This window comes from Tamandua tetradactyla, chromosome 14, assembly GCF_023851605.1.
Source record: "Tamandua tetradactyla isolate mTamTet1 chromosome 14, mTamTet1.pri, whole genome shotgun sequence".
Lineage (NCBI taxonomy): Eukaryota > Metazoa > Chordata > Mammalia > Pilosa > Myrmecophagidae > Tamandua > Tamandua tetradactyla.
In genome coordinates this window covers 48,031,233-48,058,904 of record NC_135340.1, presented here as the reverse complement: position 1 = coordinate 48,058,904, position 27,672 = coordinate 48,031,233, and the positions used below count along the sequence as shown (strand labels likewise).

At 33.2% G+C, this 27,672-nt stretch overlaps 1 protein-coding gene across 1 annotated transcript in view; it reads left to right on the top strand.

The window, feature by feature from the left end:
- The window catches only part of AQR (aquarius intron-binding spliceosomal factor), a 129,204-nt gene that overhangs the window by 24,333 nt on the left and 77,199 nt on the right, over positions 1-27,672 (top strand). The window contains exons 9-15 of the mRNA XM_077127386.1: positions 2,885-2,961; positions 5,560-5,624; positions 8,219-8,335; positions 13,333-13,446; positions 15,375-15,478; positions 22,176-22,278; positions 26,418-26,538. Coding sequence (XP_076983501.1) covers positions 2,885-2,961; positions 5,560-5,624; positions 8,219-8,335; positions 13,333-13,446; positions 15,375-15,478; positions 22,176-22,278; positions 26,418-26,538 — 701 coding nt within the window. The remainder of the gene's footprint in view (positions 1-2,884; positions 2,962-5,559; positions 5,625-8,218; positions 8,336-13,332; positions 13,447-15,374; positions 15,479-22,175; positions 22,279-26,417; positions 26,539-27,672) is intronic.

Genomic DNA, 27,672 nt, shown 5'->3' with positions numbered 1-27,672 from the left:
TATTGCACATGCTTTTCCTTCCTATTTGATGTCTTTCTCTTCTTTCCCACTTGGTGAATTTCTTTAAATCCTTTTCATTCTTCAAGATGCCATAGAGCATCCTCTCTGTTAAGTTTTCCCTTCCTGTCAGCTTGCATTGATTACTCTCTCCTTTGTTCCACTACTGTACCTTATACTAAATCTATAATATGGTGTCCTATCATGGCAATTAGCAGTCTTTAGTTGCCTGACCATTAGATTTGAAAGCAACTTGAAAATGGGGATCACAGCAACTTCTTTTTTTACCACCTGTATTTAACAGGTCCAGGAAATTTGATTCCGTCATTCTGTCATTTGACCTGAAGGAATTTGAATTTTTAAAAAGAAATCATTCGACATTGAAGCATTTTCATTTAGAAAGCATTTCTTAGTATAAATTACACTGAGCCAATTTAACGTTTGGTTGATTACTGAAATTATTTTCTATGTGATGTTTGATTCATTGACAAATTTCTTTGTCCAAATAAAAATTTCCTAATTTTAGCTTTTACTTGTGAGTTTTCTTTGGTGGTTCCTATAGTCAGCAAATCCAAATACAGAATATTCAGATCTAAATATTATAAGATTTAATTCTTTCTTCATCTTTGATCAGTGCATTTTTTTAATCAATGCATTTTTATCATGTGCCTTTTAGCTGTTATCAAAGTGTTTATTCTTAAATGGAATAATTATTTCTGTCAAGTTTATCAGAAACAATGTTTACTATGTATAATTTTTGTCATCAGCTTTATTTTTTTATTTTTAAACAGTTTTGTTCTCACATCATGCAATCCAGCCTAATAAAACATCAGTGATTCCCAGTATAATCACATAGCATGCCTTTGCAATCATAATCTGTGTGAGGGCTTTTCCTTTTCTTCTGCAAAGAATCCCATACCCCTCCCCCATATCCCCACTTATTGACATTTAGTTTGGCATATTGCCTTTGTTACATTTAATGGAAGCATATTACTGTGTTACTGTTAACTCTAGACCCTGGCTTGCATTGATTTTATTTTTTTCTGTATACTATCCCATTTTCAGCACCTGACAGTGTTGGCATTCATTTGTTCTCCCTCATGCAAAAACATTCTGTTTGCACATTTCATCACCATCATTGTGCACTTTAGGCATTCCTAAGTTTTACCATTTCAGTTTTTTTCCTCTCGTCCACTTTATTTTTATGGATTATTTCTACTAATAATATGTATCATTAATTGGATAAAAGTTTGTGATAGTATTTATTTCATGGAACAAAATACTGTTGGTAGGACACAGGACACAAGGGAAAGGATCTGAATACTCCAAGAGGTTTGTTCCCTCTGTCTTTCTGAGGCTAATCAGGGAAGGAATGTCTAAGAGACGGTGAATAAGGCAGTTCACAATTTAGGAATCATGAAAAATAAAGCTCAAAGAGGTAAAGTAACTTCCCCAAGGTCATTAAGAAATTGAACCTGGGGCCCATTAAATCTGAGTGTAGAAGCCATACTCTAAACCACTATACAGTAACTACCATATCAGTAAATAGCAGAAAAATACTTATTCTAGGACATCAGTGGAAAGCTCTGTGGCCTGAAGTAGGGGTGATCTGGGAGTGTTTTTAAATAGTTAACCTTCAACTGAGGTGGGTGGAGAGAAAAGTCCACTCAGGCAAGGAGTGTCTAAGAAGCAGTAAATAAAGCAGTTGGGCAATTTGGAGAATCAAGAAAAATAACAGGTTTTTGATAAGAGTTTATCCAGTGGGAACTAGAATACCACTAAAAGCTTGTAAAATTGGGACGTAGTATCTATTTCATAGGACTAGTCAGTATTATATGAGATTTTTTGTATGAAATACTTAACATAGCTCAGCTCAGATCCTGGCATAGTAAGTGCTCAGTTAATGTCAACTTGTTTTTTTGGTTTTTTTGTTGTTGTTGTTAGTATATGTATTTTTTTTTTTTTTTTAAACATGGGCAGGCACTGGGAATCGAACCCGGGTCCTCTGGCATGGCAGGCAAGCATTCTTGCCTGCTGAGCCACCGTGGCCTGCCCTCAACTTGTTTTAATAATTGCATACTATACAAACTCTAGGGAGAGGTGTCTAGGGTGTATGTGGATAGATAGATAGATAGATAGATAGATAGATAGATGGGTGGGTGGGTGGGTGGGTAGGTAGGTAGGTAGGTAGGTAGGTAGGTAGGTAGGTAGGTAGGTAGATAGATAGATAGATAGATAGATAGATAGATAGATAGATAGTAGTAACTTACTAGTTACTACTAATTGTCTTTACATTGTGTGACTCATTATTTCAGGTAGAGTTTAGTTCTCCTCTTATGTATTTCCTTCAGGGCTGACATAATCATTTGCAGGTATCTAATACCTAATCCTTGTTTGTTGATTAATTGCTACACGGTGTATCTTAAATTAAGAATGAGTAGAAAATGTCAGATGACCATTTATTTTTAGACATTGTAATATTTGATCATATTTAATACTTTAAATGTGTTAAATTATAAAATTGCTCATCTCTTTTTAACTACATATTTAAATTTTAGATTTATAATGTTAAGGACAAAGTATAAATGCAGTTTTGAAAACTCTTTTTCCAATCCTGATCCTTAAATCACAAGTGAAAATTATTTTACAGTAAGAGAAAGCGAAGCGTTCTTAGATGCCTTATTAGGCCAGTAATGGACTCTTCTTTTCATAAGTAATGCTGTATTTACTTATAAAGAAGCTTTGTGTGCAAATTATACTCCCAATTTCAGAGAGAAATGGAGCACTTCAACAGTGTAAGAAAAGCATGTTCAATATTTGAAAATTTACTTTTGAAATAACAATTCTTTTTCAAAACTAGTTTGGTTAATGTAATCTCTGATTTTAGGGCCTATCGGGAAAGAAGATTTCTTTCACAACTTATCCAGAAGTTTATTTCTGTGCTGAAATCAGTCCCACTTTCTGGTAACTATCTCCTTTTACTCAGCTTACTTTACTTAGCTTGTTCAGATGCTCCTTTATATTCACTCATCTCTCTTTTAACTACGACACTTAGAATTGTTGTTTAATTGTAATGATGAAAGAGTATATGTCTTCTCTTTTTCAACTATGCTATCAATCTGAGTATCGTGCCGGCCTTGGAGGGTTATTTTAAAAGTGCCAAATGCTTATTGAAATGTTCATTTATTTAGCAAATATTTTTTAGCTTATTTACATTAGGATACAAAGGTGAACAATTCAGTTGCAGATCCTGTCCTCTGTCCCCATGACATTTACAATAAGCTATTGAATAGAGTTTCAAATGGTATCAAATATGGTTTGAGGGAAAGGGGAGAATTATTTTTGAGATATAGCATACAAGATGAAATTAAATAGAAGTATAGAAAGTGAAACAGGAAGGATTTTCCTTCTTCACAGTCCCCATTTATTGATGAAAAATATATACTCTGTATAGTACATACTGTATTAAAATATTCCATGAATATCATATACATGCATATTTATATGCAACCATACATGTACACTAAAAAGGGTTAATTACTCCTGGTGTGCAAGATTTTTTAAACATTTAATGAATACAAATAAAATATTGTTTACTTAATAAAGGTATATTTGCCATTGATAATATTTTATTTCACAGGTGAAATACAATCTAAGAACAGCTATGTCAGTGGACCATATTTATATTTTTTAATCAGAAATTGTAGCTTTATTTAAACTACAATACAGCAGTACTTATAATTCAAACCATCCAAGTAATGTTTTACAATTGAAAATCATATCCACAGTTCACTGAGAAAAGGAAACTGTAAGTCAGCTGTACCTAATTTGGGGCATAATACTATTACCAACCATAGTATAAAGAAAAAATTGTCAAAATTTTATAATCTAAGTAATTTGATATTGGTGTATTTAGATCGTTCATTTAAGTGGCTTAAACCCGGAAAGGGGACTAAGATTTGGTTTTCTTGACACAAATGATAATAATGAGTAAGTAGAACAACTAATAATTTTAGTAATTAAGGTCATTAAAATCTATATCTCTAGCTATGGAATGTTTATCTAGGGTCATCTGGAAAGGTTAAAAAAGCAAACAACAACAATATGGTGCCTGCAGTAATTTTAGCAGTTTATAAACCAATGGCTGTTACCACCATTTTTTACGTATTGTCAGGAAGCAAAATTTCTTAGATTGATCTTGACTAAACTTTAATCATAATCTGTTAACAAACTGAAATTGTTTAGTTTATACATCTTTATGACCTAGACTAATTCTTAAGAAATCTGGCTGTAGCTTTGGTCCAGTTCTACCATAGCCTCTAACTATACACCATAAAGTATTTTTCTTTGTCAGTTTTTCAACTGGAAAATTAAGAGCTAGAGTAAATGTTCTGGAATAGATATTCTCTAACATTTTTTTAAGTTGTTAAATTCTGTTCTGTTATTTTAGGGCCTGGATTATGGGCATATATTAACTGGAAGGATTCCAATAAACATTTGCATATATTGGTCGCAAAAGTATTCATATTTTTTCTTTCACATGAAGTTTTGCATTTTCCTGTACACTACAGATAAAGAAATGGGTTTATATGTGCACATGTTGGTTGCCTTCTACAGGTCTGGTGACATATTAGTCACTGCTGGATAGCCATAGCCTAAGCACCATTAGAGACCTGAATTATTTCCTGCTTAAATTGAAATAATCTTGGCAGAATGGTTTTGGCTGACAAAATAGTAGACCATATCCTGGCATTAGGGAAAAGAAAGCTACTGTACTCTGATAGTATTTCATATCATGCATGCCACAGATTATAATTACTTAAAAACAAAAATGTTTTTCAAAATAGTACGTTAAGAAAAGCTTATGAATAGCATAAATAAAATAGTGAGCTTAAAAAATATTTTTTTGTTGACATTGTAATGTCAAAAGTAGTACATGTTCTTAAAAATAATAATAATATACATGTACCATCGGAAAAAGTCATAAAAATTACCCCTCTGATTAGTTTAATGTGTATTTTTCCAACTCTTTTTTTAAGGCATTTTAAAGCTATATGTGTATATGTTGAAGCAGGTTACAGAACTTTTAGAAGTTTGGGATATAAAAACAATATGGAAGAGTGAAACAAAAATGATAAAAAAAAACATTTCTCTAGTTATATCTCCAAGCTTTTCAAACTATAGTCATTAAATTAGCGTTAAAAATATCTTTTCAGGATGAGCCATGGTGGCTCAGCAAGCAGAGTCTTGCCTGCCATGTGGGTGACCTGGGTTCGATTCCTGGTGCCTGCCCATGCAAAAAAAAAAAAATCTTTTCATACCTGATTTTTAAAATGTGCTTCTGAACCAAGCTAATTTTCTAATTTTCTCAGCTCTGTCTAGGTAACTACAAGGGTAAGTCCTGTTGATTTTGAAATACAAGTGAGGTCCTTCTTCTGAATTGTAGTTAATGCAATCTTGATGGATAAGAGCTAAATGACAATTAAGTAAATAACTGCCAGATTTAAGCTATAGTGCAAAAAAATGACCTAGTAAAAAATCTAACATTTTCTCTTATTCTAGAACCTGTCACTATGGACAAAGTTCATTACTGTGAAAGATTCATTGAACTTATGATTGATTTAGAGGTAAGAAATCTGTGGTGACTTTTCTTTTATAGAATCATTAAGGAGGCTAAGTATATGACTATTTTGAAATATTTCTTTATCACTTCAAACTGGCCTTAATTTGTTTCAAGGTGTTACATAGAGAAGGAAGTCAAAGGTAATTGGCCCTTCAAGTTTTTAGATGACTGTCTCATCCAACATGGGCTACTCTTTGCAGAATAACGGCATTTAGTATAGTTATTAAATATGAGCTCAGCAATGACAGTTTATTTTTCATATTTTAATTCCCCTTCATAGAGTTTTTAATAGTGGTTGAGGTTATGGGTTATGATAATCTTTTTAATAATCTCACTTTTCTAAGTGTGCCTCATATTTATATATTTTTTTAATTAGAGTTGTATTTACAGAAAAATCATACAGAAAATAGAGATCCATACCCCACACACACACATGCTATTTTCCCTATATTAACACGTTGTAATAGTGTAGTGTCTTTGTTACAATGGATGAAAGAATATTAATAATTATTATAATTATGATTCATAATTTACGTCATAGTCCTAAGTTGTTTTTTTCAATTTTTTTTCTAGTAACATATATATAAAACCTGAAATTTCCCCTTCGAGCCGCATTCAAATATATAATTTAGTGATGTGAATTACACTCACAGTGTTGTACTACCACACCACTGTCCATTAACAAAACTTTTCTATTACTCCAAACAAAAATTCTGTACCAATTAAGCATTGACTCCCCATTCCCTACCCCTGCTCCAGCCTTTAATAATCTGTATTCTAGTTTTTGACTCTATGAATCACTTTCTCTAATTATTTTCTATCAGTGAGATCATATAGTATTTGTCCTTGTGCCTGACTTATTTCACTCAACATGGTGTCTTCATGATTCATCCATGTTGTCATGTGTATCATAACTTCATTCCTTTTTTTACAGCTGAATAACATTCCATTTAGGTATATCCATTCATCAGTTGATAGACCTTTGGTATTGCTTCCATCTTTTGGCACCTGTGAATAATGCTGCTATGTATATCAGTGTGCAATTATCTGTCCAAGTCCCAGCTTTCAATTCTTTAGGGTAGATACTAGAAGTGAAATTGCCAGATCATGTGGTAGTTCTATACTTAACTTTTTGAGAAAGTGCTAAACTGATTTCCACAGCAGCAGCGCCATTTTAAATTCCTGCCAATAATGAATGTGTTTCTATTTTTCCACATTATCTCCAAAACTTGTAATTTTTTAATAGCAGCAATTCTAATGGTTGTGAAATGATACCTCGTGATTTTGATTTGCAGTTCTCTAATGGCTAATGTTGTTGAGTATCTTTTCATGTGCTTATTGGCCATTTGTATATATCTTCTTTGGAAAAATGTCTATTCTCGTCTTTTTCCCGTTTTTAAATTGGGTTGTCTGTCTTTTTATTGTTGAGTTGCAAGATTTCTTTATATATTCTAGGTATTAACTTTATGAATCTGTGGTTTCCAAATATCTTCCCTCATTCTTTTTCCTTTCGTGATGAAGTCTTTGATGCACAAAAGTATTTAATTTTGATGAAGTCCCATTTATCTATTTTCCTTTTGTTTCTTATGCTTTGGGTGTCGAGTGTAATAAATCATTGCCTAATACAAGTTCCTATAGATGCTTCCCTACATTTTCTTCTAGGAATTTTATAGTTCTGGCTACTACATTTAAGTTTTTGATCCATTTTGAGTAAATTTTTGTATGTGTTGTGAGGGTAGGAGTCCATCTTCAATCTTTTGCATATGGATATCCAGATTTTCCAAGACTACTTGTTGAAGAGACTATTCTTTCCCAATTCAGTGCACTTGGTGCCCTTGTCAAACACCAGTTGGCCATAGATGTGAGGGTTTAATTTTGAACTCTCAGGTTTTTTTCCATTGTTCTTTATGTCTGTGTATATGACATACATGTCTGTCTGTATAACTTCTGGTGCCCAGCTCTTTGCCATGGCTTTCTCTGTGTCTCAGAATCTGTTTATAAATGACTCAGCTAATCCAGATTAAGGTCCATCATTCATTTGGGCCATGCCTTGATGAAAATACCATCTTTACTAGAGCCTATCTGCAATGGGTTCACAGCTATAGGAGCACAAATCAAGATTAAGAATATTTCTAATTTTGGGTACACAGTTCAGTCTACTAAACTCAACATTGTCTTACTGATTGTGATAAGGGAAGAGGGTAGAGGAAAATGTGAAAGGAGTCTCCACCTAGGAGTTCCCACTCCTTTTTCTCCCAGCAGAGTTTCCTCTCTTAAACCTACACACAGTACATACTGGGATTTCATGTAGGATTTTGTTTGAAACTACTGGCTGGGATGATCTGAGATTCCTTCCAATGCTGGATTTTAGTTTTTGCTTTATCTTAAAAGTCTGTTGTCATCATTATTGTTTTTAAAGCTATCAACATCAATAGTGAATTTATTTACAGGATGACCCTTACCCCTTGCTTTCTGCTAATGTGTTTTTGGGATGACTGTAGGATACTTTGTGATTAACACTTCTGAGTTAAATATTGGTAGGCTTCCTTAGTTGAGAAATACATGTAAACTTATTGCCATGGTATTAATTTTTTCTAGGCTCTTCTCCCAACGAGACGCTGGTTTAATACAATCCTGGATGATTCTCACCTTTTGGTTCACTGTTACCTTTCTAGTCTTGTTCGTAGGGAGGAGGATGGCCATCTTTTTTCTCAGGTGAGCATTGATATATCTGAATATACTTTCTTAAAAAAATTTTTTTAAGTTATCTTTAGTTTGCTATATATTGGGAGTACCAGGGTATGACATTAAAGTAAGTTTTTCTCAATATTTGAATTGAACAATATTAATTCTTTTTTTTTTATTAATTAAAAAAAGAATTAACAAAACAATTAGAAATCATTCCAATCTACATGTAAAGTAATTCTTAATAACATCACATAGTTGCATATTCATCATTTCTTAGTACATTTGCATCAATTTAGAAAAAGAAATAAAAAGACAACAGAATAAGAATTAAAACAATAATAGAAAGAAAAAAAAAAACAAAAAAAACAAAAACAAAAAACCTATACCTCACATGCAGCTTCATTCAGTGTTTTAACATAATTGCATTACAATTGGGTAGTATTGTGCTGTCCATTTCTGAGTTTTTATATCCAGTCCCGTTGTACAGTCTGTATCCCTTCATCTCCAATTATCCCTTCTCTTTTTTTTTTTTTTTTAATTAACGGAAAAAAAGAAATTAACCCAACATTTAGAGATCATACCATTCTACACATGCAATCATTAATTCTTAACATCATCACATAGATGCATGATCATCATTTCTTAGTACATTTGCATTGGTTTAGAAGAACTAGCAACATAACCGAAAAAGATATAGAATGTTAATATAGAGAAAAAAATAAAAGTAATAATAGTAAAATCAAAACAAAACAAAACAAAACAAAACAAAAACCTATAGCTCAGATGCAGCTTCATTCAGTGTTTTAACATGATTACTTTACAATTAGGTATTATTGTGCTGTCCATTTTTGAGTTTTTGTATCTAGTCCTGTTGCACAGTCTGTATCCCTTCAGCTTCAATTACCCATTGTCTTACCCTGTTTCTAACTCCTGCTGAACTCTGTTACCAATGACATATTTCAAGTTTATTCTCGAATGTCCGTTCACATCAGTGGGACCATACAGTATTTGTCCTTTAGTTTTTGGCTGGATTCACCCAGCATAATATTCTCTAGGTCCATCCATGTTATTACATGGTTCATAAGTTTATCTTGTCTTAAAGCTGCATAATATTCCATCGTATGTATATACCACAGTTTGTTTAGCCACTCTTCTGTTGATGGAGATTTTGGCTGTTTCCATCTCTTTGCAATTGTAAATAACGCTGCTATAAACATTGGTGTGCAAATGTCCGTCTGTGTCTTTGCCCTTAAGTCCTTTGAGTAGATACCTAGCAATGGTATTGCTGGGTCGTATGGCAATTCTATATTCAGCTTTTTGAGGAACCGCCAAACTGCCTTCCACAGTGGTTGCACCCTTTGACATTCCCACCAACAGTGGATAAGTGTGCCTCTTTCTCCGCATCCTCTCCAGCACTTGTCATTTTCTGTTTTGTTGATAATGGCCATTCTGGTGGGTGTGAGATGATATCTCATTGTGGTTTTGATTTGCATTTCTCTAATGGCCAGGGACATTGAGCATCTCTTCATGTACCTCTTGGCCATCCGTATTTCCTCTTCTGAGAGGTGTCTGTTCAAGTCTTTTTCCCATTTTGTAATTGGGTTGGCTGTCTTTTTGTTGTTGAGATGAACAATCTCTTTATAAATTCTGGATAGTAGACCTTTATCTGATATATCATTTCCAAATATTGTCTCCCATTGTGAAGGCTGTCTTTCTACTTTCTTGATGAAGTTCTTTGATGCACAAAAGTGTTTAATTTTGAGGAGTTCCCATTTATTTATTTCCTTCTTCAGTGCTCTTGCTTTAGGTTTAAGGTCCATAAAACCGCCTCCAGTTGTAAGATCCATAAGATATCTCCCAACATTTTCCTCTAACTGTTTTATGGTCTTAGACCTAATGTTTAGATCTGTGATCCATTTTGAGTTAACTTTTGTATAGGGTGTGAGAGATGGGTCTTCTTTCATTCTTTTGCATATGGATATCCAGTTCTCTAGGCACCATTTATTGAAGAGACTGCTCTGTCCCAGGTGAGTTGGCTTGACTGCCTTATCAAAGATCAAATGTCAATAGATGAGAGGGTCTATATCTGAGCACTCTATTCGATTCCATTGGTCGATATATCTATCTTTATGCCAATACCATGCTGTTTTGACCACTGTGGCTTCATAATATGCCTTAAAGTCAGGCAGCGCGAGACCTCCAGCTTCGTTTTTTTTCCTCAAGATGTTTTTAGCAATTCGGGGCACCCTGCCCTTCCAGATAAATTTGCTTATTGGTTTTTCTATTTCTGAAAAATAAGTTGTTGGGATTTTGATTGGTATTGCATTGAATCTGTAAATCAATTTAGGTAGGATTGACATCTTAACTATATTTAGTCTTCCAATCCATGAACACGGTATGCCCTTCCATCTATTTAGGTCTTCTGTGATTTCTTTTAGCAGTTTTTTGTAGTTTTCTTTATATAGGTTTTTTGTCTCTTTAGTTAAATTTATTCCTAGGTATTTTATTCTTTTAGTTGCAATTGTAAATGGGATTCGTTTCTTGATTTCCCCCTCAGCTTGTTCATTACTAGTGTATAGAAATGCTACAGATTTTTGAATGTTGATCTTGTAACCTGCTACTTTGCTGTACTCATTTATTAGCTCTAGTAGTTTTGTTGTGGATTTTTCCGGGTTTTCGACGTATAGTATCATATTGTCTGCAAACAGTGATAGTTTTACTTCTTCCTTTCCAATTTTGATGCCTTGTATTTCTTTTTCTTGTCTAATTGCTCTGGCTAGGACCTCCAACACAATCTTGAATAATAGTGGTGATAGTGGACATCCTTGTCTTGTTCCTGATCTTAGGGGGAAAGTTTTCAATTTTTCCCCATTGAGGATGATATTAGCTGTGGGTTTTTCATATATTCCCTCTATCATTTTAAGGAAGTTCCCTTGTATTCCTATCTTTTGAAGTGTTTTCAACAGGAAAGGATGTTGAATCTTGTCGAATGCCTTCTCTGCATCAATTGAGATGATCATGTGATTTTTCTGCTTTGATTTGTTGATATGGTGTATTACATTAATTGATTTTCTTATGTTGAACCATCCTTGCATACCTGGGATGAATCCTACTTGGTCATGATGTATAATTCTTTTAATTTGTTGTTGGATACGATTTGCTAGAATTTTATTGAGGATTTTTGCATCTGTATTCATTAGAGAGATTGGTCTGTAGTTTTCTTTTTTTGTAATATCTTTGCCTGGTTTTGGTATGAGGGTGATGTTGGCTTCATAGAATGAATTAGGTAGTTTTCCCTCCACTTCGATTTTTTTGAAGAGTTTGAGGAGAGTTGGTACTAATTCTTTCTGGAACGTTTGGTAGAATTCACATGTGAAGCCATCTGGTCCTGGACTTTTCTTTTTAGGAAGCTTTTGAATGACTAATTCAATTTCTTTACTTGTGATTGGTTTGTTGAGGTCATCTATGTCTTCTTGAGTCAAAGTTGGTTGTTCATGTCTTTCCAGGAACCCGTCCATTTCCTCTAAATTGTTGTATTTATTAGCGTAAAGTTGTTCATAGTATCCTGTTATTACCTCCTTTATTTCTGTGAGGTCAGTAGTTATGTCTCCTCTTCCATTTCTGATCTTATTTATTTGCATCCTCTCTCTTCTTCTTTTTGTCAATCTTGCTAAGGGCCCATCAATCTTATTGATTTTCTCATAGAACCAACTTCTGGCCTTATTGATTTTCTCTATTGTTTTCATGTTTTCAATGAATTGAACAATATTAATTCTTAACCAGTCATTTTAAAAATAAAGTCTTGTACAAAATGAATGCATTTGTAGAAGTAGGTTTTAGTAATTAAATACTATAATCTTTTGTTAATGATGTGTAGTTTTATTATTCACCTAAATTATGATTTGGGGAATGTAGTCCCATATATTCACATATTATCCTATTATATTAGTAACGAAGTAACTGTGGAATATAATAGATGATAAGCATTAATTTTTATGTGAACTATACCCCAATGCTACGCCTTTCTCTTTCCATGAAATGATGGTGACAGAGACATGATAGCACAGAAGCATAAGGCACTTAATCTGTTGCCTTGAGTAGGGAGGAAAGTATTGTTGCGTTTCTTCCAGTGTCTTGAAGAAATAGCATGATACTTTTAAGGCTTATTTTTCAATAAGTTAATGGGAGATTCACTTTTTATGTGTGCATGCATAATCTTTTAAGAATAATTTTGTCCTGTATTTTTGAGCATTCATCTTTTTTTCATCTCTTCTTTAATTTCTATGCTGCGATTTTCTGCCTGTATTAAAATACACTAATATTCTAATTCTGATCTATCATATGTTACAACCAGAAATAATAAGGGTTTGGGATGAGTACAGCCAGTAGGCTCTATTGATTATGCATAGGAGGAAAACAGAGCCTCATTAGCAGCAAGAACTATGCCAGAGAAAGGACTTGAGGGCCCTAAAGACTGTTGAGAGAAACAAATAACTTGACTTTCCACCTTATTGTTTTTCCCTAAAAAGAGGAACATAGAAAGATGAATATCTGCAATTACTCATCACCAAAACTCTTACTTAGAAAATTCTTCTGAGTGGCCTCAGTAAAACATCTCATGAGTTCTCTTTAGTTGTATAGTTCTCTTTAGTTGTATTGTTTTATAAATTTATAGTTATGTAAAAAAATAGAGTTTTTTTGTTTGTTTGTTTTTTTAATTAAAATGCCTGACTTCCTTTGATTAGGTTCTCTTCCTGACTCTTAAGCATTAGGATTTTAGTTTAATTCTTTATAGAAAACCATGTCTTTGGAATAGATTATTAATAGTATATTTACAAGGCATATATTTTAAACTTGTTTAGAATATGTTCTAAGAAGTTTGTTGGAAGTGTGTACTCCAGAAGTTTCCAACATTTCTGAGAAGGTATATGGGCATATTATTATTACTTATAATAAATAAAGTTTGTTCATGCTTTCTCACTTTTAGGTTCACAAAGTTTATTAATTTAAATGTATCCTTCCAGCTTTTGGACATGCTTAAGTTCTACACGGGTTTTGAAATTAATGACCAGACTGGAAATGCTCTGACAGAGAATGAGATGACCACAATTCACTATGATAGAATTACTTCTCTACAGGTAATTGAGGTGCATTATAGCCTTTGCTTTTGTTCCATAAGGTTGGGTCATGTTATAATTTATGTTTTGTATAGTACAGCTAAAAGAGGTACTTATTTAATAGTGTTATTATATTAAATTTTTTAAAATCTTGCTATAATTCATGAAAAAAATTGACTTTCACTCTGTCTTGAGTATTCATATATATATTTTTTTTTCTTTTTTTTTTTTTTTTAACTTGGGCAGGCACTGGGAATTGAACCTGGGTCTCTGACATGGCAGACAAGAACTCTGCCACTGAGCCACCATGGCCTGAGTATCAGTATATTGATATCTAATACTCAGAAATAGTAATTACTGGTCCACTTTGGTTGTAAATACTGGCTTTACCATCAGTTTTATTTTATGAAAGAATATTTCAACATATAGCAAAGTATACATAAGCATTTTGTACATTTTTAAGATAAACATATGTAGTGAGACTGACATTTCAGATATGCACCCCCCTGCAAGAACCTATGTTTTTTTTCTATTGTGTTCTCAAGCTTTGCTTCCTCTGATGGTAGAAAGTGGCTTGTATCGACCAATTTAAAGTAAATTCAGTTCTTTCTATTTTGTAAAACAAACTTAAGTTAAACAAACTTAGGTTCAAAATTTCTTTCATAGTCAATTCCACTCTCTCTCAAAGAGTCTCTTCTTTTTTCCCAAAATGGGATGTGAATACATGGGGACACTAACATAACCTCATGGTTTTGGAAGAGAAGCGATCTGCATACTGTCTCAGCTCAGGTGTCTCTCCTGATTATCTCTGAATAGTAGCATTTTTTCTGTCCATCTCCGCCTTGAAGTTACCGTATCTGGTGTAGCATGTCGTCTGTTCTCTTATATCATCAGGCAAGACATGATGATATCCCAAGGAGTTTGGCTGTCTTCCCTGCTGATGAGTGCCCAATTCTGTTCTAGTTAACATTTGAGTTTTCTTGTAGTTTGCCTCCCGTTCATTTCTTTCTTGGACCGCCCAGTTTCAGGTTTGGGCTACAGGCTCATTTTGTCATTATCTGTTGAAATCCCCTGATAGGCTCACCCATAACCATGGCTACCTTCTTTGCATCCACAGTGGGGCATATGAAAACTCATGGATCCTGTCTGTATCACATGGGAATAAAGGGAGACTAAATATATTATCTCTAATACTCTCTTATGAGATCATTCTAGTTCCACTGTTTCCATTTTCTTGCCCCTTACCCTATGCTGATTGGGGTATTACCCTGCAAAGTCCTTTACTAGAGTTCCAAACAAAAACAGGGCATAGATGCTATTCTTTTATTCTCACCTCCACGCTGTCTCTTCAGTGGGATTTTACCCTGGAGATGTTCTCTTAGTTTTGTTAGGGTAGTACTTGAAAACAAAGTAGGTTTTATTATTAGTTATTCTTTTTTCTTTCCTCCTATCATTGAAACTGGTTACCTTGACTGTTTTCATGTATATTCAAAATCCAGTATCTGAAGTACAAAATTGAACACTGACTCTTTGTTTTTACACTTCTGCTAAGACAATTCTAGTTTTTCCCATTATACTGGATGCCTCTGGCTAAATAAGTGAGAGGTCACATATAAGAAGCATACAAGAAAGGAAAGTACGTTAATATTTTTTTAAATATTATTTCTAGGGGGTGCAAGGGTAGTTCAGTGGTAGAATTCTTTCCTACCACGTGAGAGACCCAGATTCAGTTCCCAGCCCTTGAACTTCCTAAACAAACAGACAAACAAACAAAAATTCAACAAATGGTGCTGCGATAAGGGGATACTCACATGGAAAAAGAATGAAATATAACCCCCTGCCATACAGCATGCAAAAAAAAAAAATTTCCATTTATAGTGTACAGATTATAGATAGTTGAATTAATATGTAGATGTAAATTATTGATTTTTTTAACTCTTCTTTTCTAGAGAGCTGCTTTTGCACATTTCCCTGAACTTTATGATTTTGCCTTGTCAAATGTGGCTGAAGTAGATACTCGAGAATCCTTGGTTAAGTTTTTTGGACCTCTTAGGTAAAGAAAACTATATATTCTCTTTTGGTATCATGTTCCTTGAATTTTCATGTTCTTTGTAGCTTTTAATCATTTTTATAATTTATTGCACTGCTTTAGATAATGTTACTTCTTGTGCCACTATTATTGATTTCAAAAAAACATTCTCTCCAGCAATTTATCTTTTTTTTTTTTTTTTTTTTTTTAAAGGAAAGACAGAGAGAAGGAAGGAAGGATAGAAGGAAGGAAGAAAGGGAAACATCTTTTTAAACATTTTCTTGTTTTATTGTATTTTTGTTTCTCCGTTTTTGTTACATGGGCTGGGGCCGGGAATCGAACCGAGGTCCTCCGGCATAGCAGGCAAGCACTTTGCCCGCTGAGCCACCGCGGCCCGCCCTCCAGCAATTTATCTTTGAATCACTTAAAGATAATTGTCCATCTTTTCTTTTATTTTCTTGTAAATCTGTATTTTTCGTTATAACTTATTTAATTTTCCTAGATCTTAAATTTTTCTTAGAGTAAAACATACAGATATAATCTTATCAACCATAAATACAATATAGCAGAAACCAAAAAGTGTTCATTATATGTGATATTAGAGATGTGACTTAGGAAAGCTTTGTTTACAATTTATGAAATCAGTAATATTCTCTGGCACTTAACTGTTAATATGCTTTTGAAAGAAAATGGTAATAATAATAAATATTTACTTAGTATGTGTTAGGCAGTCTACTAAGTATGTAAATAATTTCATCCTCAAAACATTTCTGTGAGGTGACACTACCATTTTATATACATATAAGGAAATAGGCACAGAATAATTAAGTAATTAACCTAGGTCACCAGTAAGAAAGTGGCAGAGACAGTGTTTAAAACTAGTCTGGTTTCTGAGCCCTAACTTTTAACCTGTGGTCTAGTTATCTCCCCGTTGTCCTTAACTTTTGGGAGTATTATATGTAGTTCATTGACCATTTCAAAGAAAACAAACTAGGGCTGCATAAGTAGTTCAGTAGTAGATTTTTTTAAAAAATATTTTTATTGACAAATCTTCACACACACAAAGTCCATACATGGTGTATAATCAGTGGCTCACAATATCATCACATAGTTGTATATTCATCTCTGTGATCATTCTTAGAACATTTGCATCACTGACTTTCATAGTTCAGCACTCTGAGTCTCAGGTGTCACATGAATATTCTAAGTTTCTCAGAACAACGAGGTTATATATCTCAGAATTCAGTATTTCAGAATCTAGAAATAACAGTTATAACTCCTGAATATATGTGACTGCTGTAAGAGCTTACAGTCTAGACCCTTTACAATAGACCCTGATCTGATACCCCATGCTCTCAACTTCAGTTCACCAAGTTTTTATATTATAGTTAGTCTGTATGAGTGAGGCATCATAATATTTGTCTTTCTGTTTCTGATATTTCATTCAGTATACAGTCTTTAAGGTTCATTCACCTAGCTGCATGCCACAGAACTTCATTCCTTCTTGCGCTGCCCAGTAGTCCATTTTATGTATACATCAGTGGTAGAATTCTTGCCTGCCGTGCGGGAGGCCCGGATTTGATTCCTGGTCCATACACTCAAAAAAACCCTAACCAAACAAAAAACATTCAGCAAACAGTGCTGCGATAACAAGATATTCTTATGGAAAAGGAATGAAATATGACCCCCAACTGCACAGCATACAAAAAAAAAAGAAAGAAAAACAGGTTGGTTGGATTGTTCATTTTGATAGGAGTATATAATAGTAACTCCTATAATACCACATAACTCTACTTCATTCTTTTAATACTGCATAGAATTCCATTAAATGAGTCTACAACACTTTTTAATCATTCTCCTGTTGATGAGTCTTTAATTTTGAAATTTCTGCTGTTACAAACGATTCTGCAATAAGCTCCTTTTTATTTTGAATGCAAAAATTTTTGGTACGAATTCCTAGAAGTAGAATGGCTGGACCAAAGGGAAATATGTGTTTAAATCTGTATACTGCTAAAGTTTCTTCAGAAATGGCAGTACCAATTTACGCTTAAACCAACAGTATATGAGGACTTATTTCTTTCCCTACCACACTAGGTAAATTAGTCTTTTATTTTTGCCAAATTTAATGATTAAAGAAAAACTCAGTGTCTTATTTTGTGTTCTCTAATTTTCTGTTTTTCTATTTTTCTTGATCATTTGCATTTCTTCTAGTGAATTTCCTTTGCTACTTTGTCTTCCATTGTTAGTCTTACTGATTTTTTAAGGCACTTTTATCAGTTCTGGATCCTGATTCTTTGTCTAGTTCATGTTGCATGTAGTTTTAGTTTCTCACTTAACTTTTTAACTTTGTAGCATCTTTTGTTCTTGCAAATGTGTTTCAAATTTTTAGTCAAATCTGTCTATCTTTTTTGTAATAATATCAGGTGCCTTATAAATAGGCCTTCTTCATCATAAGGTTAGAGAAATATTGTCAATTTTTAAACACCTTTATAGTTTTGGCTTTTCACATTTAATTTAGTTGTATAATTATCTGGAGTATTTATTTTCCCCTAAAACTCCTTTATACCCTTAAAAGATTATTGAGGACCAAAAAGAACTTCTGTTTATATGAATAGGTATATTGATATTTACTATTATTAGAAGTTAAAATTGGAAACATTTAAATATATTTACTACTTCATTTAAAAACATCAATAAAAATCCATTATATATTAGCATACATATTGTTATTGAAATATACAGATATATTTAAAACTGTTTTATTGAGATATATTCACATACATACAATCCATCCAAAGTATACAATCACTGGCTTTTAGTATGTTCAGTGTTGTGCAGTCATCATCACAGTCAATGTTAGAACATTTTCATTGTTCCAAAAAGGATATCCCTTGCCCTTTAGCAGGTACCCCTCAATCCCTCTGTTATTCTCAAGCCTGCATAACCAGTAATCTATTTCTGTTAGAGCAAACAGTTTTTTTTTCCATCTCCATAAATTTATTTATATTTACATTTTGTTTAAATGATGTCAAACAGTGTATAGTTCTTTATGATTGGTCTTTCACTTAGCATAATTGGGTTTTTTACTTTTTGTTTTTTGTTTTTGCAGTTGATAGAAGAATATTCATATATTACTATTCACTATAGTCCTTGGTCAGCTATAGTTATATTTTTACCCATCATTACCCTATTATTATTCCTATACAATGTATATAATGAAAATACCCTGTATTTTTACTCTGTTATTAATATCTTATAAAAGTATCTTAAATTGGTTCTAATTCATGAAATAACATTCTTATATTTGTACTATTAACCACTCTCATTGTCCGCAAGAGGGTCACTGTGTTACACAGTCCATGTTTCATCCTCTAGTGTGACTTCTATTGACATATATGACCCTAAACTTGCCCTTTCAACCACAGTCATACCCAAATATCATTGTTGTTAATTGTACTCACTATCATACACTACCATCACCTCTATTTCAAATTTCTTTAATATTTGTCTTCAGCAAAAACAACTAGACTTGCATATTACCTTCCGGATTCGGTTTGTTGTGAGATGTTTTCACTGAAGTAAAGGAAGAAAATCCAGTCTTGCATAAACGTGTGGTTTGTTCTTTTTTATTGTGGTAATATATATAGCACGAAATCTTCCATTTTAATCATTTTTAGGTGTACACTTTGGTGGTGTTAATTTCATTCACAATATTGTGCTACCATCACCACCATCCATTTTCAAGACTTTTTCATAACTTCAGACAGAAAATCTCAGCCTATTAATCCAGTACTTCCCATTCTTCCTTTAACGTCTGACCCTGGTGTCCTCTAATCTGCTTTCCATCTCTATGAAATTGCTTATTCAAGATGTTTAATATAAGTGGAATCATACAATATTTGTCCTTTCTGGCTTATTTTACTCAACATAATGATGTCAAGGTTCATCCATGCTTTATCATGTTTTAGAACTTCATTCCTTTTTATGTCTGAAAGTATTCCACTGTATAAATATACCACATTTTGCCATTCATTTATTTACCAGTGGGCCCCTTGGGTTCTTTCTACCTTTTAGCTATTGTGAATAATTCTGATACGAACATTGAGGTACAGGTATTCTGTGTGAGTTCCTGATTTCAGTTCTTTTAGGCATATATAAATATTGCGTTAGACATGAATTTGTCAGATCATATGATAATTCTGTCTTTAACTTTTTGAGGAACTACCAAACTGTTTTTCACAGTGGCTGTTTTACATTCCTACCAACAAGATACGAGAGGGGAGGCATATTTTGATAACTTCTTCAAGTAATTGGGGATATTCTTCTTTGATACTTTACCAAAACTTAACAAATGGTAGTTTTAAAAAAATTAATTTCAATTTGGACTCTGAAAACATGTCAAGGAATTCTGCATAATTAAAATGAATTAATAAATAGATACGCCATGCTCATGAATGAGAGAACTCAGTAATAAGGGGTGAATTCCTTACAAATTGATCTCTACCAATAATGCAATCCCAGTCAAAATTTCAGAATATTTTATTGAAATTGACTAGCTTATTCTGAAATATTTATAGAAAAGCAAAGGAACTAAAATAGCCAAAAACATTTTGTAAAAGTTGGAGGATTTGCACTATTTGACTTAAAGCTATAGTAACAAGCCATTGTGATATCAATTGAAGGATAGACACAGTGATTGGTAGAACAAATAGAGCGTCCCAGAAATAGACCATGCTTATTTGTTTGATTTTCAACTAAGATTTCAAGGCAACTCAATGGAGAAAGGGTAGACTTTTTTAATAGTGATGCCGAAACTATTGGACATCCATAAGCAAAGTACAAACCTTGGCCCATACCTTGCATCTTATATGATAAATAATTCAAAATGGACCATAGACCTATCAAAATTAAAGCTACTAGAAAGAAGGGTAGGAGAAAAATTTTATATTTTGGGTTATGTAAAGATTTCTTCAGGCATCAAAATAAATCCATAAAGTAAAAAAAATTGGTAAGTGGTTACCAACATGTTTTAGACTGCTGCTATTAGAAAGGCATTGTTAAGAGAATGAAAAAACACACAATAAACTGGGAAGAAATATTTGTAAAACGCACCTCTAATAATTAATTGATATTTCAGTGTTTCAGAACTCAGTTTTTTAAAAAAAAACCTAATTAAAAAATGGCAACGTATATAAACAGACACTTCACAAAAGAAAATGGAGATGTCAGCCCATGTAAAAATGTCATTTTTCATTACGGAAATGTAAATTAAAAACATGAGATACTATATACCTATTAGAATTGTTTTGCAAAACAGTATTGACTCCTGATAAGGATGTGAAGCAATCAGAGTTCTCCTACATTGCTAGTGGAAATTCAGAATGGTATATACCATTTTGGAAAATTTTGGCAGTTTCTTGTAGAGTTAAACATGCACTTACCATATGACCCAGATTCTCACTTAGGTTCAAGAGAAATGAAAACTTAGGTTCTCGTGAAAATCTGTACAAAAATATATGTGACTTTATTCATGATTGTCAAAAGCTGGAAACAATGCAGATATACTTTAGATGGTAAATGAATACATAAACTTAATATATTCAAATGTAAACAAACACGAAATGGAATCTTATGTACAAATAAAATGGAACCAGCCACAGATAACACACAGTGATATGGGTGAATCTCAAATTCATTGTGCTAAATGAAGGAAGCCAGATCAAAATGCTGTATAATCTATGATTCCATTTATTTGGCATTCTGGAAAAGACAAAACTATAGAGTTGGAAAACACATTAGTGGTTGCCAGGGACTGGTTTATAGGGAGGTTTTGACTATCAAGTGGCTTGAGGAAAACTTGGGGGGCATTGAATCAGTATTTAAGTATTGGAAAGCTGTCATGCTCACAATAATGCATGCAAGTTTTGCAAAATTCTTATTTTTCACTTGGCAGTTCGGATTTTATCATTGTCAATGCATATTATCACTTGTTTTCTTTAAAATGACAGGCTTATTAAGACCATTTTTTAAGATAAATTGCCATTTATGCAAGTCTGAATAGCCACAGTTCATCTATCCTTGACTTTCAAGTAAAAATTGTATTCTATGAAGAATGACTAGTTCAGCTGAAATTCAAAAGACAAGTTCTTTTCCTTGAGATACCATCATCATAATTCATTTTGCTTCAAAAGTATTTTATATGTACTTCTCATCTTGTCACACAAAATACTTTTTAGAAAAAGGTACTCAAAGAGTGTAAATTTAATAAAATTCGGAACATTTTACTGCTTCATCAAAGATATTCTTAAACGAAGCTGGTTTTGTTTTCCTCCCTCCCTCCCTCCCTTCCTTCCTTCCTCTGCCTTGATCCACATTAAAAAATACCAGTAGTTTTACCCACTATTGCTTTTGCTGTCAGTGTAATATAAAAATAGTAAAAGCAAAAACAAGCAATATCTTGGTGTTAATATAAAAAAAGAAAAAAGTCCTTGTGGTCTCCCCGAAAGGATTTTAGGGACCAAAGTTTTGCAGATGATACTTTGAGAACCCTGTATTATGGTTTTAATTTTCATTACTGATTTTTGGCATTTTCTATCTGTGTCACATTATATTTGCCACATAAAACTTTTAAAGCTATCTGTCAAATTATGTGTTTCAAAAGTGAGGTAAAATGAATTGTTATGAATAAAATATTCTGATCTGAATATTCCTTGTTTTCCAGTTCAGACACACTCCACCAGGTGGCATCATACCTCTGCTTGTTGCCAACCCTTCCCCAAAATCAAGAAACAACTTTTGATAAAGAATTTCTTCTAGAATTGCTGGTAAGTATGGTTTTTGCCAACTTTTTAAATCATTTTAAAAGGTAGATATGGTACATTTATCCTCTGGGCTAATGATTAGTTAGATCAGCTGTTTTGGAATTATATAATCATTTGATTTTCATTTGGTTTCTTTTCTCATCCCTTGAATTTCCTTTCTCGGGTCTTTTATCTCTTAAAAATGCCTGATGGCATGAATTCATTGTATTACCAAACATGAGCAGTTTTTATGTCAGTCACTGAGTTGGGGCATCGGGGATATGTAGATATTTGGTAGCTAAACCTGTTTTTGCCTCTAAGGAGTACAATACATATATATATTCATATGTATAAATGTTAAAGTGATCTTTTAAAAATAATGCCTTGAGTATAAAGCTATGTCTTTATCGTTAGAAAATCTTAGGGATTTTAAAAAATAGGGTAAGTTATCACAGACTTAATGTTATAAGAATTCTAAGGAATTTCTCAACCTTTTGGGGAAGATAAGAGAATTTAACTCCCAAACTCAAATGTTTTTTTAACTTTTTTTTATAATACAGTAATATATATACAAAGCAAAGAAATAAAAAAGCAATAGTTTTCAAAGCACTCTTTAACAAGTAGTTACAAGACAGATGCCAGGGTTTGTCATGGGCTACCATACAATCCTCTCAGATTTTTCTTTCTAGCTGCTCCAGAATATAGGAGGCTAGAAGGCTTAAATATTTTTTTTATCCCCACTATCGACTTTTTCTTGCTTTTTTGTGTGAAAAATAACATGTATACAAAAAAGCAATACAATTCAAAGCACAGTACCACAATTAGTTGTAGAACATATTTCAGAGTTTGATGTGGGTTACTGTTCCACAATTTTAGGTTTCTACTTCTAGCTACTCAAAGATACTGGGGACTAAAAGATATCAATTTAATGATTCAGCATTCATATTCATTTGTTAAATCCTATCTTCTTTGTATAATTCCACCATCACCTTTGATCTTTCTATCCTTCTCTTTAGGGATGGTTTGGGCTATGGCCATTTTAAGTTTTTCATGTTGGAAGGGTCTGTCACTAATATGGGGTAGGTAGATGGAACTATTAAATGTTCTGGAGAGGCTGGGCCCTCTAGGTTTCAGAACTTGTATGGTCCAGGGACCATCTGGAGGTTGTCGGCTTCTGAGAAGTTACTCTAGTGCACGGAACCCTTGTGGAAATACATTGCCCTAGGTGTTCTTTAGGATTGGTTGGAATGGTCCTGGTTAGGGTCTGGCAGGTTACGATAGGTAGCAATGTCTAACTGAAGCTTGTGTAAGAGTAGCCTCCTGAGTAGCCTCTCGATTGTGTTTGAACTCTCTGCCACTGATACTTTATTGCCAAACTCATTTTTTTGATGAGGTTTTTTTTTTTAATTTAAAGTAATATATTTTATAAGTAAAACACAATAAAGAAGAATTTGAGATTAAAAAGTGGAAGTCTTGTTCCCCACTGACCTGCATTCTGTTTCCCAGAGATAATCAGTTATGTGTATTGTTCCAGATACATATTTTTTAATTGTGGATTTTAATTGTGTATGTAATTCATGAGTGCATTTTAGTATAATATTGAAGTATGTAGATCAAAACTCATTCTTCCAGAACTTGTTTATGCATTTACATATAAATATACACGGTATAGGAATCTAATTTCGGGTATACTTTTTAAACATATATTACATCACACTTTAATTGTTCTGCTGCTTGCTTTTTTTTCCATTTAATGTTATATTTTTGGGTCCTGTACATTTCAGTAATGTAGAGCTACTTTATTTTTAACTCCAGTATAATCTTCCATAAATGGATGACATCTTAACTGTATCTCCACTGGTAGACACACTTCAGATTGCTTACAGTTTTTACTTTTACAGATAGTGATGTAGTTCTTGTTCTGGCCTTTTTATGTCTCAGTGTGGATACTTAGGAGGGTTCTCAGAAATGAAATTGTTTGATTGAAATGTATGCTTATTTAAAATGTAAAAAATCCTCCCAAATTACCCTTCAAAAGGCATACATTGCCACAAAGTGTTTTAAAGTATCTCTCTCTAAGCTTTTGCTTTCACTGAATAGTATTAGACTTCCCAGTTTTTTCCATTCTGGTGGGTAAGCAAATGATAAGGTAGTATAACTTTTTGTTTCCTCATTGCTATCAGATTAAGTAGCTTTTCAAATGTTTCAGCCATTTTTTGTGCCTGTACAAGCATCTACTGGGTCACTGTAGTTTTACGTTTTTCCTATGCATATGAAACTGTATTAGGCACAGTTTTACAATTTATTTTCTAATGTAATACTTTTAATACAGCATGTAGTGCAATACCTTACTGTAGGAAAGAGTATAGTATTCTAAACTTATAGAGAAGGTAGGGTTTAATAAACAAATATGTTTGCTGAATCATTAAGTTGATATTTCTTGTAGTCACCAGTATCTTTGAGCAGCTAGAAGTAAAAACCTAAAATTATGGAATTGTGACCCATCCCAAACTCTGAAATCTGTTCTACAGCTCGTTATGCTGTGCTTTGAAATTTATTGCCTTTTTGTATATATGTTATTTTTCAGAAAAAAGAGAAAAGTGGATTGTAGTGATAAAAAAAATATTTATTCCTTCTAGCCCCCAATGTTCTAGAACAGCTAGAAGGAAAAATCTGAGATGATGGTATGGTAGCCCATGACAAACTCTGGGATCTGTCTTGTAACTACTTGTTGAAGAGTGCTTTGAAAACTAGTGCTTTTTTCTTTCCTTGCTCTTTTTCTATGTTATATAATGCAATAAAAAAGTAAAAAAAAAACAAAAAAACATGTTTTCTAATCTATTACTTTTAATATAGCATGTAAAATGCAGTACCTTTTACTATAGGAAAGAAGATGATATTCTAAATTTTGAAGCAATGATCAGAAACTATTTGTAGCAGGAGTTTTAAGCCTAGTAACAGGTATTCAAGTGCCATTTGGAGAAAAATCCTTGGGAAGGCTTTGAAAATTAATTCAAGTATGGAAAATACTTTTCTATCAATATATTCACTTGCATGAAATATATCTCTTAGGCCATCATCTTTGCCTTCAAATTACTTTTCATTATTTCCAATTATAGTGCTTTCTAAAAATCCCTTGTGATATTTTCTGACAGTGTAAAATCCTGTAATTCAAGCTTGGGGATTAATAGTAAACCCTCACTATAGAAAGAACTCTTTCTCATGGAATGTAGGTTTGAGTATAAAGCTAATTTTGTGCCTTTTAGGGTCTTATACCAAAATTTCAGCCTGAAAATTTAAATAATTATGCCAACAGAACAATTTTTTAAATTTTATAGTACTACAATATTTTTTCATTTTTCCCTTTTCCTAAAGTATTTCCTCAGAGTTTTAGATTCTTTTAATATCCAAATTATGATTAAAAATTTGAAATATACTTTTTTTGACATAACAATATCTTCTAAAATAATCATCTTTACTGAAGAGAATGTGACACATTTTTCAAATATATCATTTTAGCATTAGGTTAGTTAGGTTACAAACTTATTTCTATATTTGAGGTAGATTGTTATAATGTTAACAGTGCAAGGGTACATAGAGATCAAATCCAACTTTCTCATTTTATAAAGAAGGAAGAGACTTTGGCCAGGGAATTAATGAACTTCCCAAGTTGTAGAGCTAGTTAGTTTAAGAATGAAAATATTGCCAAGGGTTTAGCATTCCCAATTTTTTCTTACATTGGTGAATATAAAATGCTAGACTTTTTAAGCTCTTGTCATGTGCCATGTGCTTTATTTTAAAATATTCTATTTCATTTTCACAAGAAATCTGAGAGGTAAGTGGCATTTTCTCTATTTTACAAAAGAGAAAAATAACTTCAGGGTGATTGAAGTAACTCGTCCAGTTTTTATATAGCTTATAAGTAGAGGAAGTAGTCATTGAAGTCAGGCCTGTCTGATTCCAAAGCCCATCACTAATGGTAGCGCTTTTATCTGTGATGTATAAGGAAAGTGAAAAATGAGAAAAAAATCTTTTAGTAGATGCTTCACTAATTGAAAGTCATGAAAATTTTCATTCCATAATTTATGGTAATTTCTCCATAAGTTCTTATAATTGAAAAAGATGCTTCTAAAAGATGCACGAATCTGTTTTTTTCCTTTTAGGTATCTCGTCATGAACGACGAATTTCTCAGATTCAGCAGCTGAACCAGATGCCTTTGTACCCAACTGAGAAAATTATATGGGATGAAAATATTGTCCCTACAGAGTACTATTCTGGGGAAGGTATGGTTAAGAAAACAGGATTCAAAAGAAGTATTTGCAAAGTCCACTTGGGGGAATGGCCAGTAAGGGGGGAAAATTCAACTTCCCCATTGGGAGAATTCCTGATATTCACACAAGCAGTGGGGACAACCAAATCAAAAGGCTGAGCCCTCAGTCTTGGGATTTGTTCATATGAAACTTACCCCTGCAAAGGATAGGGTAAGCCTAATTAAAATTAGCATAAGAGGGGCGGGCCGCGGTGGCTCAGCGGGCAAAGTGCTTGCCTGCCATGCCGGAGGACCTCGGTTCGATTCCCGGCCCCAGCCCATGTAAAAAACAAACAAACAAACAAAATACAATAAAACAAGAAAATGTTTAAAGATGTTTCCCTTTCTTCCTCCCTTCCTTCCTTCTCTCTGTCTTTCCTTCCCTTCCTCCCTCTTAAAAAAAAAAAAAAAAAAAAAAAAAAAAAAAAAATTAGCATAAGAGGGCAGGCAATAGTGGGTCAGTGGCAGAGTTCTCGCCTGCCATGCCAGAGACCCGGGTTTGATTCCCTGTGCCTGCTCATGCCAAAAAAAAAAAAAAAAAAAAAAAAGAAATTTAGCATTAGAGTCACCCCCAGAGAACCTCTTTCATTGCTCAGATGTGACTTCTGAGTCAAACAAAGTTGAGAGGTTATCCTGGAGGTTATTCTTATGCATTATATAAATATCATCCCTTTTTTAGTTTAAGGTATATTAGAGAGGCTAGAGGGAAATGCCTGAAACTGTAGAGCTATGTTCCAATAGCCGTGTTTCTTGAAAATGAATGTATAATGATAAAGCTTTTGCAGTGTGACTGTGTGATTGTGAACACCATGTATCTGATGCTCCTTTTATCTATGGTATGGACAGATGAGTAGAAAATGTGGGTTAAAAATAAATAAATAATAGGGGGAACAAATATTAAATAAATTGAGTAGATTTAAATACTAGTGATCAATGAAGGGAAGTGGTAAGGGTATAGAAAAAAGGGAACAAAGGTTAAAATATAGGGGGTAGATGGAAATACTGGTGGTCAATGAGATGGAGGGGTAAAGAGTATGGTATGTATGAATCTTTTCTTTTTTTATTTCTTTTTCTGGAGTGATGCACATGTTCTAAAAAACGATCATGG